At 43.9% G+C, this 15,548-nt stretch overlaps 1 protein-coding gene across 1 annotated transcript in view; it reads right to left on the bottom strand.

Moving 5' to 3' along the window:
- The window catches only part of LOC119442935 (protein NEDD1-like), a 131,318-nt gene that overhangs the window by 91,738 nt on the left and 24,032 nt on the right, over positions 1 to 15,548 (bottom strand). The window contains exons 3-4 of the mRNA XM_049661944.1: positions 13,128 to 13,241; positions 8,524 to 8,661 (exon numbers count right to left, since the gene is read on the bottom strand). Coding sequence (XP_049517901.1) covers positions 8,524 to 8,661; positions 13,128 to 13,241 — 252 coding nt within the window. The remainder of the gene's footprint in view (positions 1 to 8,523; positions 8,662 to 13,127; positions 13,242 to 15,548) is intronic.

The raw sequence follows: 15,548 nt of genomic DNA, 5'->3' as shown, positions 1-15,548 counted from the left end.
TGTGAGAGCGTCAATCGCAGTTGGGAATTTCAGTCCGGATCGGGCTCAATTGCGAACACCGGTATTCAGTGAACATATTGCTCCGACATGCAACTTGAGTGGGTCGAAACACACACAAGGCGTCTTGGATTTTGCCTTAGTTGAAAAGTGATAATGCATGTCCTCGCACGTTCACGCCACGGCAATTCTATTGTTTTGAAAAGGAAGCTGGCTAGCGAACAGTCAAGCTACTGACGCTGCAGAAACGTGTGTCAATGTTATCCTCGGTGTCTCCGCATGTTCACAGACCTCTTCCTTACATCTGTTTGACTGCTTCAAAAGATCAGGCAACCGAGACCTCACACAGTCTGCGTTCCTTCAGAGTTCACAGTAAACATTTGGCATTGTAAATATTGTTTATGGGCCCAAAAATAGACATACGAAGGAAGGACATAGACAAAAAGCACCAACAATGAGCTCTGTGTGCGTTCTTCCTTCATATGTCTCTTTATGCCACCCAAAACGCAGAACCCTTCAACTTGCACATTCTCAGTCCGCCGAATGTTCAAGAGCATTGCAGTGCTCTCTTCTTTCCTGCACCTTCTCTGTGGACAGTCTCAAAGAGGCGGGCGATATGTAAATTTTGAAAACAATGCCAGTCTTCATGTATTTTTTATTTGTGTAATAAATCACACTGCATACAATTCTTTTTTTTCCCCAATAAGGCTGGTAATTATATTACAAGCACATTTCATTTGCATGCTGTGAAGAGTTTTGTGCACTAAAGGAAACTTTCTTTTAGGAAACTCAGGCGCTGTGGGACCTCAACCGGATCCAAAGGTGTTGAGTGGACATTTTATTGGCATCTACACTCATTTCTGGGCACACTTCCAGTCAACGACAGTGACCTTTTGGAAGAGAGCGTGGAGGTAATTTCAACTATTTATAATTACAGTGCTATACATAGGTTCGTGTACTCACAAGTACTCTGACTCGTTCTTGCTCCCCACTCATTTCACAGGAGTGAGTGCCGTTGAGTTTGATTGGAACTGAAAAGGATGAATAATAATGTGTGCTCGTTAATGATAGTACGAACGAAATTCAGTGACGGTGATTTTGAGTAGATCTAAGTATTAATGGGGGTGATTGTTGGAGAGTCTGAGTGGATGCATGTATGTGAGTGAGTGAGTGCGAGCGGACGAAAGGATGAGTGAATGTGTGCTATTAAATGTGATTTGACTATAAGCGTGAATCAGTGTTGGTGAAGATGAATCGGCGTGAGTAGGAATGTGAGTGAATCTGCAGCCTGCAAAAATGTACCGTTTCTGCATGCATTAGTGCATATAAAATTTTACTTTAATTGCATATTTGCAAAATTTGAGTAAAAACGAACACGAAAATATTGAGCTGTATTAAATATTGAAAGGAAGTATCATCAACAAAATGAGAGATAGCATAGAATGTCCTCGTAAGTGTAAACAGTAGATAGCACATTTGTCGTATCTGAAGAGCAGAAATGTTTCTCTTAACCAATGTTGCAGTCGAGATTCTATATGGCTGTGATATAGCAGAATTTTAAGCGGCACAGAAAGTGAAAAACTGCCATCCACCTCACTCTAGCAAGAAGCTACACCGAGTGGATGACAATTTTCCCATTCGTGAAATGTTCTCCACCTTGCAGGCTTCTGCATAACTGATCTGCCAGAACGTACTTTGCATTGAAAACTTTCATTTGTTTTCAAATGTGAGTGCTAGAAGCAGTAGTTGCCATAACTGGAGAGAACTCTCTCTTCTGATGTGTATCATGGTGCATGCAACATGTCGGAGCTTAGTTCGTTGGTCTGCTGGTTTTCAAGTAGATATGCTACTGATCCAGCAACTAATTTGCAGTGGTGCACTTTGACTTTACATGTATACGCCATTGTCTTTTCCTATCATACGCAGGTGCCAGAAGTTTATGAGGCACCTGAGAATGCTGAAGTGGTTGCATCGTGGGATGCAACCACTGCTGATTAGGAAGCTGACCAGGAAGAATCCTTAACTGCAGGATGCATGGAAGAGAGCCCTGCTCCCACTAATGAGAACTGTGAAGCAGCACAGAATGTTGCAAGTCCCGCTGCCAGCTGCCCACCAAGCAGCAGGAAGCGAAAGCGGCCATCATCTGTGCTGCAGGACTTGGTGGCGCTGCACAACTGCGCAGAAGAGCGAGCAGCAGAAAATGCTAGCGAATCTCTTAAGCTGCGCAAGGAGCTTGTGGAGCTCCAGAGAGAGGCCAATAACATAAATAAAAATATGGCAGAAATGATGAAAAACTATTTTACTTCAAGGCAAAATAAAGTTTGAATCAACATTATTTCTGTTTTGGTATCCTCAAACTCATGGGTTCTCAAAGTGGGTTCCGCAGAACCCTGGGGTTCCGCAGGCCCCTGCTCGGGGTTCCGCGAGCCACTAATAAATTTTCCGTGGTCCCGCGCTTGCCAATTAAGTGGCTAAAACGGCGAACAAGAGGTGTGCTCGATCCAGAGAACTTCCATTACCCATGCCCGAGTGTCAAAAAGCGCAACGGCAGTGCGTGAACTGCGCAATAAATCCGCAAGCAGCTTGTAGCCACTCAACCTCTGAACTTGGTTCAGAGGTTGAGCGCGCACTTGAATCTCGGAGGCCGTAACTTACCAACATGCGTGTTTCTCCCGTTTGTAGATAGGGTAGGTGCTGATAGCGTGCGCACTGATGTATACGTTGGAGGAATAAAAAATTAATGCACGGAGCACCACAAATGCGCACCGCGAAAGAGCAAAAGTGGCGCTTGCGTCCAAAAACGAATCGGTGCAGCCCGCATCACTAGGGTCTTCAGCGGCAATCGTACGCGATACGTGACTGACAGCAATACCGGAATGCTTTGTGCTTATTTGTGCCCTCAAAGCCCTTATTGTTGCATTAATCACCGCACGTAACACCACCTTGGTGGCTAGCCGCGTGCTTCCATAAGTGCGTAGTCGCCATATGTGATCGCGTCGATAGCCACCACAGTTTCGTCCGCAGCGGTTGTGGCAAACAGTAGTTTCGTTTCGACACGGTGCGCGCGTCGGCTGCGTGCCTTCATAACTGCGTAGTCGCCATCCATTATCGCGTCGATAGCGACTGCGGATTCGTCCATACTTGTTGCAGCAAATGGTAGTTTTGTTTTGACTTGGCGGGTGCGTCGGACGCCTGCCTTCTGAACTGCATGGTCGCCGTCCATGATCGCGTCGATAACGGCCGCAGTTTTGTCAGCAGCGGTTGCGGCAAGCAGTAGTTGTGCTTTGACTCAGTGCAAAAATGTCAAAGATTAAGACCACTGGCTACATCGCGATGGACGGACGATTTGTTGGCGACCAGCTCCCTAGAGAAAAAATAACCGGATGTGCGCGCGGTAGTGAAAAGCGTGTCTGCAGATAAGACACGTGCCGTGGCTGCGCTGCGAAGGATGGTGCTAGGCTATCACCGCTGCAATCCCCTTAATCAGTCAAGAGATGACAAGAATTTCAGCTTCTCACTGCTTTTGTGCAAAATAGAAACAAGATTTGCTGATGCATTGAGTAAATAAAGGCGTGTTGAAGTAGTAAGCATTCATTTATTGTTTTCTTGATACTCTGGATAATTTGACATTAGTTTAATTACGACATTTTAATTCGGGGGAGGGAGGGAGGGGTTCCTTGGCGCTTCATGGAGCTTAGCAGGGTTCCCTGGAACAAACATGCTGGAGAACCCCTGCTCAAACTCGTTCATATAAGTACTCATTTTGGATGTCCCATACATCCATTTGTACTTGTTTGCACGAAATGTCTAAACCAGACCTATCACTATTTTCTTTGAATAGGTGAGGCAAAGTTTAACTGTTGAAGGTATTTATTTCTGTAAGAAAGCCTGGCTTTCAATATAAAACGCACACTAATATGTGCAAATCAGCCTTTGAAAATGATAGGTCTACCTATCGAAACGCCAGCCAGCCTTTATGAGGCACTTTATCCCTGTTTACACAAATTTTATCCACAGAATGCTTCCATCTGCCGATGCCTTTGAATATAAAAAAGCAGTCATTCACTCCAGCCTTCTGTGGCCTACCAATCATAGGCAAGACAAAAAAAAAAAAACAAGAGTGCAGTCATAAGTGCACGTGCAACTGCCACAAGGCACCCTGCACTGCTTGTTCTCACTTTTGTACACAGCACTAAAACATACACAAGCGAGTATAAGAAAACCAAAGGAGACAATACATTTACACTGCATGCTAAATAATGTTCATAACGCACTGGAAAGCAAGGAGTAATGTCCATGGTTGTCTTGTATGAGAAAACTTTCCTCATCGAGCACTGCACTGAAAGCGAGACCTTTCTTGTAGTAGACATGCAACATCTTGCACAATTCTCAGAAACTGAAAATGCAATTTGTGCAGCACATAGCATATACGTGAAGTGCTTGTGAATGCCTCATGCTGATGCACGAGGCATTGTGTGGAGAGTCAAAACACTTAGGTGGCCCTCCGTGCTGCAATATGCTTCGCAAGTGCCTCTCTCACTTCCACTCCTAGTGGCTCATTACGACTGCTTGTACATACTGGCTGAGCCCGCCTTGCATCTTCACTATGCGCAACTTCAATCCAACTTGCATCACAGTGATCGGTTAGCTGCTCACAAATGTTGTTCAAAACACAGCAAGCACGGATAATGCAGTTTACGTTGTCAATATCACATTCCAGGCCCTTATGCATGATTCGGAACCGCGCTTTCAGTCGCGCAAAGGCGTTTTCCACAATACGTCTAGCACTTGACAGATTGTAATTGAAAACATGCGATACTGAGCCAATAGGACCTGGCCTTGGGAAAGGTTTCATTAAATGAGGCTGCAGTGGGAATGCCTGGTAAGCCAAGAGAGCAGGCCCAACCGATACCCCTTCAATTAATTTGCCATTCAATCTGAACAAATTACTGCTCAGTTCAGTTGGCAAACGTGACCGCTCGAACACTGCCGCATCGTGTATTCGACCAGGTGATCACACGTTCGTGTACATAAATCTGTATTGAAGAATTGTACTGTACCACCCCTTATAGTTGAAGTAGTCGGCGGCGTGTTCTTTCGGAGGGCAGACTTCAATATGACAACCATCCAGGGCGCCAATTCCTTGAGGAAACCCTGCAACAGCGGTGAACTGACGCAGGTCAGTCACCGCTGGTTCGCACTGTGCCAACCAGCCCTTGTGCTGAAGGGAAACGCATGTACCGCGGTTCTAGGCGTCGCACAACAACACTGCAGAACTCACGGAATATTATGTTAACCGACGAACGGCTGACGCCAAAGAGACTGGCCACGGTTCTGTCTTCGGCGGATGTAGCCAGCCGATACAACCCAATCGCCATGCGCTTCTCCAGAGAGATGGCTCGGCGCATGTTCGTGTCTTGCCGTGCCAGTGATTTGTACACACTCACAATATATCGGAACGTGCACCGATTGAGTCGAAAGTTTTCCCTGAATACACTCTCGGGAAAGTGCGGGAGCGTTTCTTCATACCACGATTGCGCCCGTGGGTGCGACCAAAAATGCCGCTCACAGGAACAAAGCGGAACAGCCGTGGCCACGAGTTGACGACACTGCGTTTCAGTATTCTCTCTTTCCTGTTCAAGTACCTCAATGTCTCGTAGCACACGGAGCACTTCCATCTGGTTGGCGTGCAGTGCTGTTCGTTGAGCGGCAAACAAAGAAAAAGTCATCGAGGTCTTCGTCCCCATCACACGACACAGGCTTGCTCAACACCATCGCACAGTTGGCGTCACCAGATTAAAGCTGGCAGAAACGACACATAACAAATAAAAAAATGAAGCAATACCGTACACAGTCTAGCAAAACACAAAAGCAACGAACCAATAATTACAGTTAATCACAGCGCACATGGTCAGGCAAAAATCCCAATTGAGCAATAGATTTTCTTGGCTTTTGTACCGACTGTGAACTAGACTTTCGCCAGGCGTTGGCCGACTAGCTCTAACTGCTGCCAAACACCGCAAAAACAATGGAATCAACATGCTCAGACAGTGCAGATGCTAACATGATGGACACATTTTAAACAAAGCACAGTTTTCTTGTCAAAATAATTAGAAAGAACAGCTAAACAATAATATTTTCATTCGCAGTACTGAGTATCACGTGACCTGCTTCACAGCCCAAACTGAGGACAGGTTTTCCCGTGCAACATATGTCAACTGTAGTTGACGGTAACCGTAGTTCAGTCTGGTTAACTGAGGTGCGTCTTAACTGTGGTTAGCATGCCCGTGCAACTAGGGTATTACTCATGTAAGCCCGCCCTCATGCAAGGCACGGACCCCCACTATCAAGTGCTGAAGTTTGGAAAGGCATTTAACTGTCAAGAGCATGCTCGCATGCTGGTTAATTCCTGCAAGCCATTGCAAGATGGCACTAGTCCATGTCCGAAAAATCGGCCAGCGACTGTAGTCATCATCACCACATTTTTATGTCCACTGCAGGACAAAGGCCTCCTGCAGCGATCTCCAATTACTCCCGTCTTGCGCTAACTGATTTCAATTTAAACCTGCAATTTCCAGATTTCATCCCCCCACCTAATTTTATGCCGTCATTGCTCTTGACACTTCCCTTGGCACCCATTCTGTAGCTCTAATGGCCCACCAGTTACCTGCCCTATGCATTACATAGCCTGCCCAGCTCCACTTTTTTCTCTCAATGTCAACTAGAATATCTGCTATCCCCATTTGCTCTCTGATCCACACCGCTCTCTTCCCGTCTCTCTCAACGTTAGGCCTAACAATTTTTGTTCTATCACTCTTGGCGCAGTCTAAATTGTTCTCGAGCTTCTTTGTTAACCTCAAAGTTTCTGCCTCATATGTTAGCACCGGTAGAATGCAATCGTAGTACACTTTCATTTCAATGACAGTGGTAAGCTACCAATCAGGATTTGGCAATGCCTGCCGTATGCACTCCAACCCATTATTATTCTTCTGTAAATTTCTTTCTCATGATCAGGATCCCCCGTGAGTAAATGCCCTGGATAAACGTAATCCTGAACAGACTCTAGATGCTGACTGGCAATCCTGAATTCTTGTTCTCTTGTCAGGCCACTGAACATTATCTTTGTATTCTGCATATTAATTTTCTCAGTTAAGGTCCTCAATCATTTGTAGCAATTCAGAGACTGTAATTGTGTCCACGGTCGGCCACTAGTGGTTGCATTTATTTGCATAGCAGTCTGAGCACAGTTCAAGGGTTTCAGTGAGTAGCCATAGGCCTGCCTTGTGTAAGATCCACAACGGGTAAAAATTCTGAAAAAAATGTGATGGCCTTTTATGAATGAATATGATAATTCCTGAAAACACTTTTCCACATATTTTTGGCATGTGAAAGGACGGCAATTAATATCTATGAAGGTTGGAAAACACTCACCTTATATTTTTTACTTTGATACCAAGGATGGTCTTGGATAGCCCTACACTGAGCACTTCACATCATCAAAAAGTAAAATTAAATTGCGGGATTTAATGCCTTGAAACTACCCAGTGCTTTAAGAGGGAGGGATACCATAGTGGTTAGCTTGGGAATATGTTCGATAACCTGCAGTTCTTTAATGGGCACTTAAATCTAAGTGCATGAGCATTTTTGCATATCGCACCTGTATAAATTCAGCCACTGTAGCAGGGAGTCGAACCAGCAATCTCGGACTGAGCATCAGACCATCATAGCCACTGTGCCACCGTGGCAGGTATTTGACATTATTGCGACGTCATGACAGAGCGAAATTCCTCGACATTGTGTAGCAATAAGGTTGGGTACGATGATGTTGCTGATAAAAAAAATCAGAGTGCTGTGCACGTTTATCCTAGCAGCACTCTCATAAGGCATTGGAACACTTCAAACTTCTCTTTTATAGCATCGTCATGCAATCATTTTAGTATGTACTTTCAATTATGCGATATTTCAAGCGAGTGACTAGTGTCTGATGCATTTGGCATCTGCGGGCAACAGCGTTCTTCGCACTGTGCTAACCAGGCTGAAACAGCATGCCTGGCTTCTGCCAGGAAAGGTGCCGCTTGTAAATGCCCGACACGTCCAGTGCTAGTCCTGTGAAATCGCGGGAATGTGAAAAGTTTCTCCGAAAGTGAACATGCAAGAATGACAACCCTCGGGTATCGACACCAAGTTTGTTAGTAGAAGCAACTATTACAACAAATTGGCTAGGGTGCTCCAATGCTTGCCAGCAATCTCACTAGGGTTTACGAGGTCAACCTTCATTTAACGCACACACAAAAAGGCTGAAATTGTCACATCAGTACTTTGTCTGACAGCAGTCTTGATCAGCACAGGTAATGCATTGTTGGTTGCAGTGATAACCATAGCTATGGGCAGCACAAAGATGACTGAAAATCAAGAAACAGACAACACAAGTGCACAACAAGGTGACATGTTTCACAATGCCTAGAACCGTGGTTCTGCACCAACTACAAGCCCCATGGCAGCTTCTGTTCTCTGCACAACTCTTACCTTTCCGGTTGGTTCATTGAGCATCTTGGTGCTCTTGATGTCCAGAGACAGTAGGGCCACGCTGCCGTCATACGCCCCGCTCGCCACAAAGCTGTCATTGCTGTTGAACGAGATCCGTGTCACCTTCTCCTTGTGTGGCTGCAGGGCATCAACATAACTTTATTATTATTATTATTATTATTATTCTATGAATGCCCAACAAATCACATTAATTTCATCATTTAGATTGTTACAAATCGCTCAATAGTCTACCTATGCGAACCCTTTCATCTGGTGCACTTTTCACTTACAAATACCGCATTGTTTCTTAACTTACCAAAACTATTTCTTCCTATCAATAAAAGCTATCTCTGGTTTGTAAGTTTAGACCAAGTACGTAATTTTTTTTGTTGTTCCCTTTATTTGCTTTATTTTCCTTTCACAAATACTTCTACACACGTTTCCACGTCGTAGTTTTCTATCAAGGAACGCTGTGCCCGAAATGTAAGCTCTGCACACTCTACTGCTGTTCAAAGCAAGTGTGCAGGTGACTGGCACATGATGCTACGAGTGCCACTGGAGTGTCTCTGATTGTTACCACATAGGAAAAGAAAAAGACTGAAGACAAGCGGAATAAAAATTGGGGGATGTGGGAATCGGTTATGAGCAACGCGTTCTTATAAGTGCAGACATTTCAGTACACACCAATGTTGCTCAGCACTCCTCGCTCAATGGACGTTCCGGTCCAATTTTGTTGACGTCTTTCTCTACGCTCGGCTACTTTGGTTATCCAACTCGATTTTCTGCAGCGAGCTTCTTCACTTCTTGCCTCTCGTTCTGCCTGTTCATTCGGTTCACATACCCCCTTTGGGGGATGGGCCGAGAACATTAACATACCCAGTGTCACATGCCGAGCACATAACCAGTGGCCCCCAAGTTTGTCTATTCGGGAACATACATACAAAGTCAGGGGAAGAGGCAAAGAAAGCTTCACTTTAAAACCCACATTTGGAACAAAAAATAGAGAATCACATGCAATAAGCACACCTCCAAGTTTAATAGAAGCAGTGGAACAGCATTCAGGCCACTTTTCAAAAGTTGTCAGGCCAATGCATTCATGTACATTGGCGGAGCTTGTGCCGGGCCATTCAGTTGAGCTTGTATTGCAGCCTTCGGATTCTAGAGCTGTTCCAGAGCAGTGGTTCTCAAACTTCTGACTGCCCTTCATCTTTCTGAACAAAATAGCTGGCCACTGCACTTTGAAATTTCACAAAGTGTAAACCAAGCATAAGGCACACGTCTCTGTGTACCCCCAGCCAAATCTATCGGTAGATCCGCTAAGAAGTCTAAGTAATAGAAATCTGACAAAAATATGCTATCCCCTAAAAGTGTACTTTCACCCTTACCAAGCTCAAAGCAGAAAATCCACTAAAAAGGTGACACTGCTGGCAACTTCCTGCCAGTGCGAGCGAAAATGTAGGTTTGCAGCCCACTGTGTTATCGTCAACTTGCTCTGCGCGCACTTGTCACTTCTTGGAGACAATTTTCTTGAAGCAAGTCTAGCATTTCATCAAGAACATGCTCCCCACGAACACAAAATGATCGCAATTATTGATGCAATGCCATGATGCAAAGCTGCCAAGACTGTGTTCTTGACCATCAGTAACATTGTGAACCAAATGATTTAACTGTGGAGTCTATCTCGATAAAGCTGTACGGCGAGTAAAAAAGTTTGAGGACACTTAAGCTTCCCCTTTAAGAATGGAATGCAATAGCACTCAAAGATCCTCGACTGTTTGTCAGGCTTCCCAGCAACTGCAGCTTTTTTTCTGCACCTTCGCCTCGGCACGCCGCTGCCGTAGCATTGCATGTAGGCTCCCTACACTGCCCAGGAGACGAGCGCCATCTGGATGGTGTTTTTGCAAGGAACACCGACTGAGGCGTGCCGCTGTGTGAATGGTAGAAATGCTGAAACAGGGGCTTGTGTTCGAGTTTCCACTTAACATAATTATGCTTTCTCATATAATCAAATTACAATCCGATGCTATCATACCTGTAGGTTGTGGTTAAGTCGTACTTACCGATTTTTTTATGCCTTTTACTTTGAGAAATTCAATTAGTTCACCAGCACCTCTGTGCACGCGAAGCGCTTAAGTGATCAGGCTGGTTAAGGATATATTTTTTTGCTGCGGACGCCGCACGCCGACACCGAAGCCGGATTTTCTGCGACACGGGGCCCTTTAACGCTATCGCATTAAAACAAACTTCGTGTTTAGTTCACGTATTTATTTATACAGGTAACCTCGGGGCCCTTAGGGCATTAGAGAAGGCAGTGGGTACAATGTTGATAACTACAGTTAAAATTCCATATAACAAATTTAAATGTAATGAAATTTTCAATTAATAATGTATGTAACGTTTTATAACTTGCCCAAGCACCATGCATTTGGAACTTCATTATATCGAAGTATGTTTATGCATGTTTTCAATATAACGACATTTTAATGACACCGCTCGGCAAAGTAAGCCTACAGACTTTTGGAAATCACTATTAAAATGCAAAGCATTTCTTGGCAAACATTTGCCACATTGATAGTATCCGTCCATCCTACGTCTTGTGCTTTCATGGCCGTTTCGTTAACTTGGTATGTACCAAAATTGGCATAGTATGACAAGAGTGTAGATGAATATAAATGATAGGTCATAACATGAATTTTATGACGTTTGTTATATAGGTCATGAAACAGCCGTCTAAAATGACAATGACCCAGCAAAAAAAAGTTTAACACTCCAAAACCACTGAAATTGGTTCGGACGTGGGCACCAAGTGAAGGAAAAGGCTAAAAGTTGATAGTCGAATTCATAGTCATAAGCATGACTCATGGCATGAATGTCATCTCATGCGTGTCATGTAGGTCATGAAACAGCCATGCAGCAGAATACCATTTGGCTCGCACGTTCGCAGCAGCATTGTCTGAAGAGTCTAAACGTTTTGTGTCCACAAAGCGTGTTTCGGTGCCCCTTTAATGGTTAAATAAATGAACCTTAAGGTCTCTTAGGCGTAGCTAAAGGGACTCCTGAGGGCTCATGGCATGAATGTCATCACATGCATGTCATGTAGGTCATGAAACAGTCACCTAAGTCTTGGTGCTCTTATGGTCATTTCGTTAACTTCGTAGGCTCCCCGCACACTGCTTCGCATAACATCGATTCCTACAGGGCATGGGATCTGCTGGCTTTTCTTTATTTGCAAGCCACTTCCCTGTCTTTCCTGTCTCATTCTTGCACAAACGAAATTTCCGTGAAAGCGAATTTTCTCGCTTTCCCTGCGATTTCGTTATTGCAGGCTTCGACTGTACCTACATTACGATGGTGTCGAGTGCATGTAGAGTTGCGATCTGGGTCAGTTGGTATGTCTCTTCTTTGTCCTTCCATCTTTTGACTAGTTTATTACTCAAGAGTAGGACAGTTACTTGTTAGTAGCCTATCCTTAAGGGGGAATCACTTCAAAAAACTCATTTTTTAAAGTAATTTAAATGAAATTTGCACATTTAATGCATTTTTATCAGGTGATATCAAGAACAAAATAATCTTTGTTCTATAATAATGCCCACCTTGCCATTTTTCTATGATAAAGGTGGGCATTCTTTATGACTAGGTTTTGCAACCTATAACCTTGCTTCAAAATGGCCTAAAACGATTTATGGCTTACAACACACTATGAACATTCATAATCGATTCCGTATGCTGTACGTTACCGTGCAAATTGATGTTAACTAGATAATTTAGGCCCTAAACAAGGAACACAGTTTAAGATGTTAAAAAAATATTTATCATAAGAAATAATTTCACTTCAGAAATTATCTGGTAAAAATACATTAACTGTGCAAATTTCATTCAAATAATTTAAGATGATAAAAATGTAATTTAACGTGCTTCGTCCCCCCTTAACCCTTTAACTGGTGAGATAAGAAAGACTGCCTAGAATGGTTTTATTGCTTTAGTTCTTTACTTTGCTCAAATACATACCAATTGAAACCTTAAACGATTTCTCTAAAAACAAAGCGTGATACAGTAGGTCCAAATTATTGTTACCAGGTGGTGAGAGGTAAGTGTATGGTCTAAAACTGGTCTCTGGCACTTGCTATGGCAAGGTCAATATGGGTTCTTCTTGAGATGTCCTTTACAGAGTTAAGAAATAAGAGCTTGCTTAAAAAAGGAAAAACAATTCGCATTGGCAAGAACATGACCGCCACGTGCACTATTTAGGAAGATAATGACGAAGCCTTTAGGTTTTGTGGCCAATACGTCTGCTACTGCTCACGCTCGACACTTTAATAAATGCCACTGTTGAGCAGGTACATAAATAAGGCAAACTGAAAGGCACAGACTAGTATTTGAATTTGTCAGAGTTTTTGCAGATGCTTTTGTTAGGTCAACAATATTGTTGAGCTACCAGTTAAAGGAATCGAGCAAGATTGTAGGTTCCTGGCTCCATGCAGCAGAATACCATTTGGCTCGCACGTTCGCAGTAGCATTGTCTGAAGAGTAAACATTTCGTGTCTGCAAAATTATTTCGGTGCCCCTTTCATGGTTAAATAAATGATCATGACAATGGCACGTACCCGGTAGGAGTATGAGGTCTTGCCGTTCTTGAGCAGCTGCACAGTGCCATCCAAGAGACCAACGCACATGGTGTGGCTGTCCTGGTGGCTAAACTGACAACACACGCACGGGCCCTGAGAGAGGAAACATGCGGCAAATTCAGGCTCAGTTCTTAAAGAGACGCTAAAGGAGCCTCGCCAAATTACCGCACTCCCTCAGTGATAACACAACTATGATTGCAATGTGCACCCAATCTGTACAGCCAGAAATATAAAATGTAACAACAAAACTACCGTATTTTCCAGAGCACAGACCGCACCCAGTGTAGTTTGTAGGGGTCAATTTGGGCTTAAAATAAAATGTTTATTTTAAATAGTCCGCATTAACTGTACAGCCTGTGGTGTAGAACTTTAGCTAAAAATAGTTTTTTTCAGCCTGTTTGCTAACAGCATACAGTAGGTAGGAAAAAATTTTATTGTCAACTATTAAAAGCCTTTGTCATTTGTTAGAATGACTGCTAACAGGAATCAATTCTAAAACTCTTAATCACTCATCTTGGCAATCGGAACAAATCCGCTACTTTGAAGTATCATGAGCTGCCAGTATGAGCTGAAAATATTGCTTGTCGTCAAATATTGCTTGTCCTTAATTCAGATAATTTGAAACAGTCCTTCGTTCTTGCAGGCCCCATATGCATTATTTAATGGAATCAAACTCGCATTAATTTGGACATATCTGGCCGCACATCGGTTAATTCAGACAACTCTTAGAGGCCGACGTGCGTTGCGAATGTGCGACGCAAAAGAGCAAAAATGGTGCTAGCATCCAATTTGACACGGCGGCTGTTTGACTCAGTCACGTTCGTGCAGATAATTTCTACAGTGGACTGGACATCAGTGATTCGGGAAGACTGTTGAGAAAAGGCTTTAGCATCTTCTTCGACAACAATAGCTTCGAGTATCGAAAAATGTACCACTTATACTACAGTAACAAAGTGGTTTCGTTCACCCAGAAATTCATGGATTAGGAGCTCGCTGTTAAAGTCAATTGACTAACAAAAATTACCTCCATAACAATGGGAAGTCACAGCGTTTTAACCTTGCACTGAAATCCCGGTATAAGAAATTCTACAAGGCTGTCTTCTTTGTTAAGGCATGCTAAATGCAATTCCAACAATAAAATATTCTAACAGCATGAGGCGTTGTTGGCAAATTGTTAAGAGTTTCTGAACAAAAATGAGTAAAATAAGAAAAATAAAGCAATGTGACCTAACATACACAGATGCTGTTGAAATTGCAGATGTATTCAGTGATCATTTCTCCTCATCGACAGATACGCAGCTGGCTTGCGCTCTACTTGACATACCTCGGTGTAGTCACTCCTTTTATTTACATCCGACGACTGTAGACGAAGTTCAAGTAATCATTTCTTTGAAGACTACTAGTGCTGGCTTTAGTTTATTTTAAAGGAAATATCATCCGCCCTGCCTTTAATCACTAACAAATTATTCTCTGTTGGCGTTTTTCCGAGCTGTCTTCACTCTTTCCATACAGCATTGGGCATTGCTAGCCCGCTATCGATGGTTTGAAACGCCGCTTTCGAGACCTTCCCGCTCTAGGACACACTGCACTATTGGACGTGAAGGTGGAGAACTATATTTTAGTTTTATTGCGATAGCAATGATATGGACACTTAAGCGGATTTCTGCCGTCGGCATCGTGAGGTTCCGTATAAAGTCCAAGGGCGATAAAATCATCACCGTGCGCCGTATTTGCGACTGAAAGCACGGGGGAGAGCAAACGTGACTTCTTCCGTCGCTCGAAAGGCCATGTGGGTATGGGAGGGAGGGAGGGGGGGCGGCGACGCTGTGCTGCGGCACCAAAGGTGTATCTTTGGTGCTGCAAGGGGAACTGACGACTTAATCTCCCACGCGAAAGGAGGAAAGCAGGAAGGCAGCGCGGGAGGGAGGGGGGGGGGGCAGCTTCTACTGTGCCAACTGCGTACTTGTACTTTGCGCAGAGAGCCCGTAGGTTGTTGCCTGCACCGTATCTTGAAGGACAATCTCCACACGGCTCTGGCCTTTGTATGCACTGCGCTTTCACCACTCAGTTTCCATTGAAGCGATAGACCGCACGAACCTTCGCTCGCTGCTTGCTCACGCCAGCGTTTTGACAGTGGTTGTCATCAAGTGTGATCACTTCATGTTTGCTTGTGCGCGCTGACACCACGCTTACTAATTCAGTTAGTAAGCGAATGTGTCCAAGTTGATGCAGCCGATAAACTACTATCCCTACTCTGTATAGCTCTCTACTAATTTGCTATCGCAATTGATGGTTCGCCTTTCGGGCGACATTTTTATAAGCAGTTTGCTTTTTTCCCGCCAGGCAGCGGTTTTTGAACATGCTTCAGAGTTTTGGGATCATCAAAGTAGAAAGCAAAAA

This window comes from Dermacentor silvarum, chromosome 1 (genome assembly GCF_013339745.2).
Source record: "Dermacentor silvarum isolate Dsil-2018 chromosome 1, BIME_Dsil_1.4, whole genome shotgun sequence".
Lineage (NCBI taxonomy): Eukaryota > Metazoa > Arthropoda > Arachnida > Ixodida > Ixodidae > Dermacentor > Dermacentor silvarum.
The sequence above is the reverse complement of the archived record's forward strand: the minus strand, read 5'-3'. Positions and strand labels throughout refer to the sequence as shown.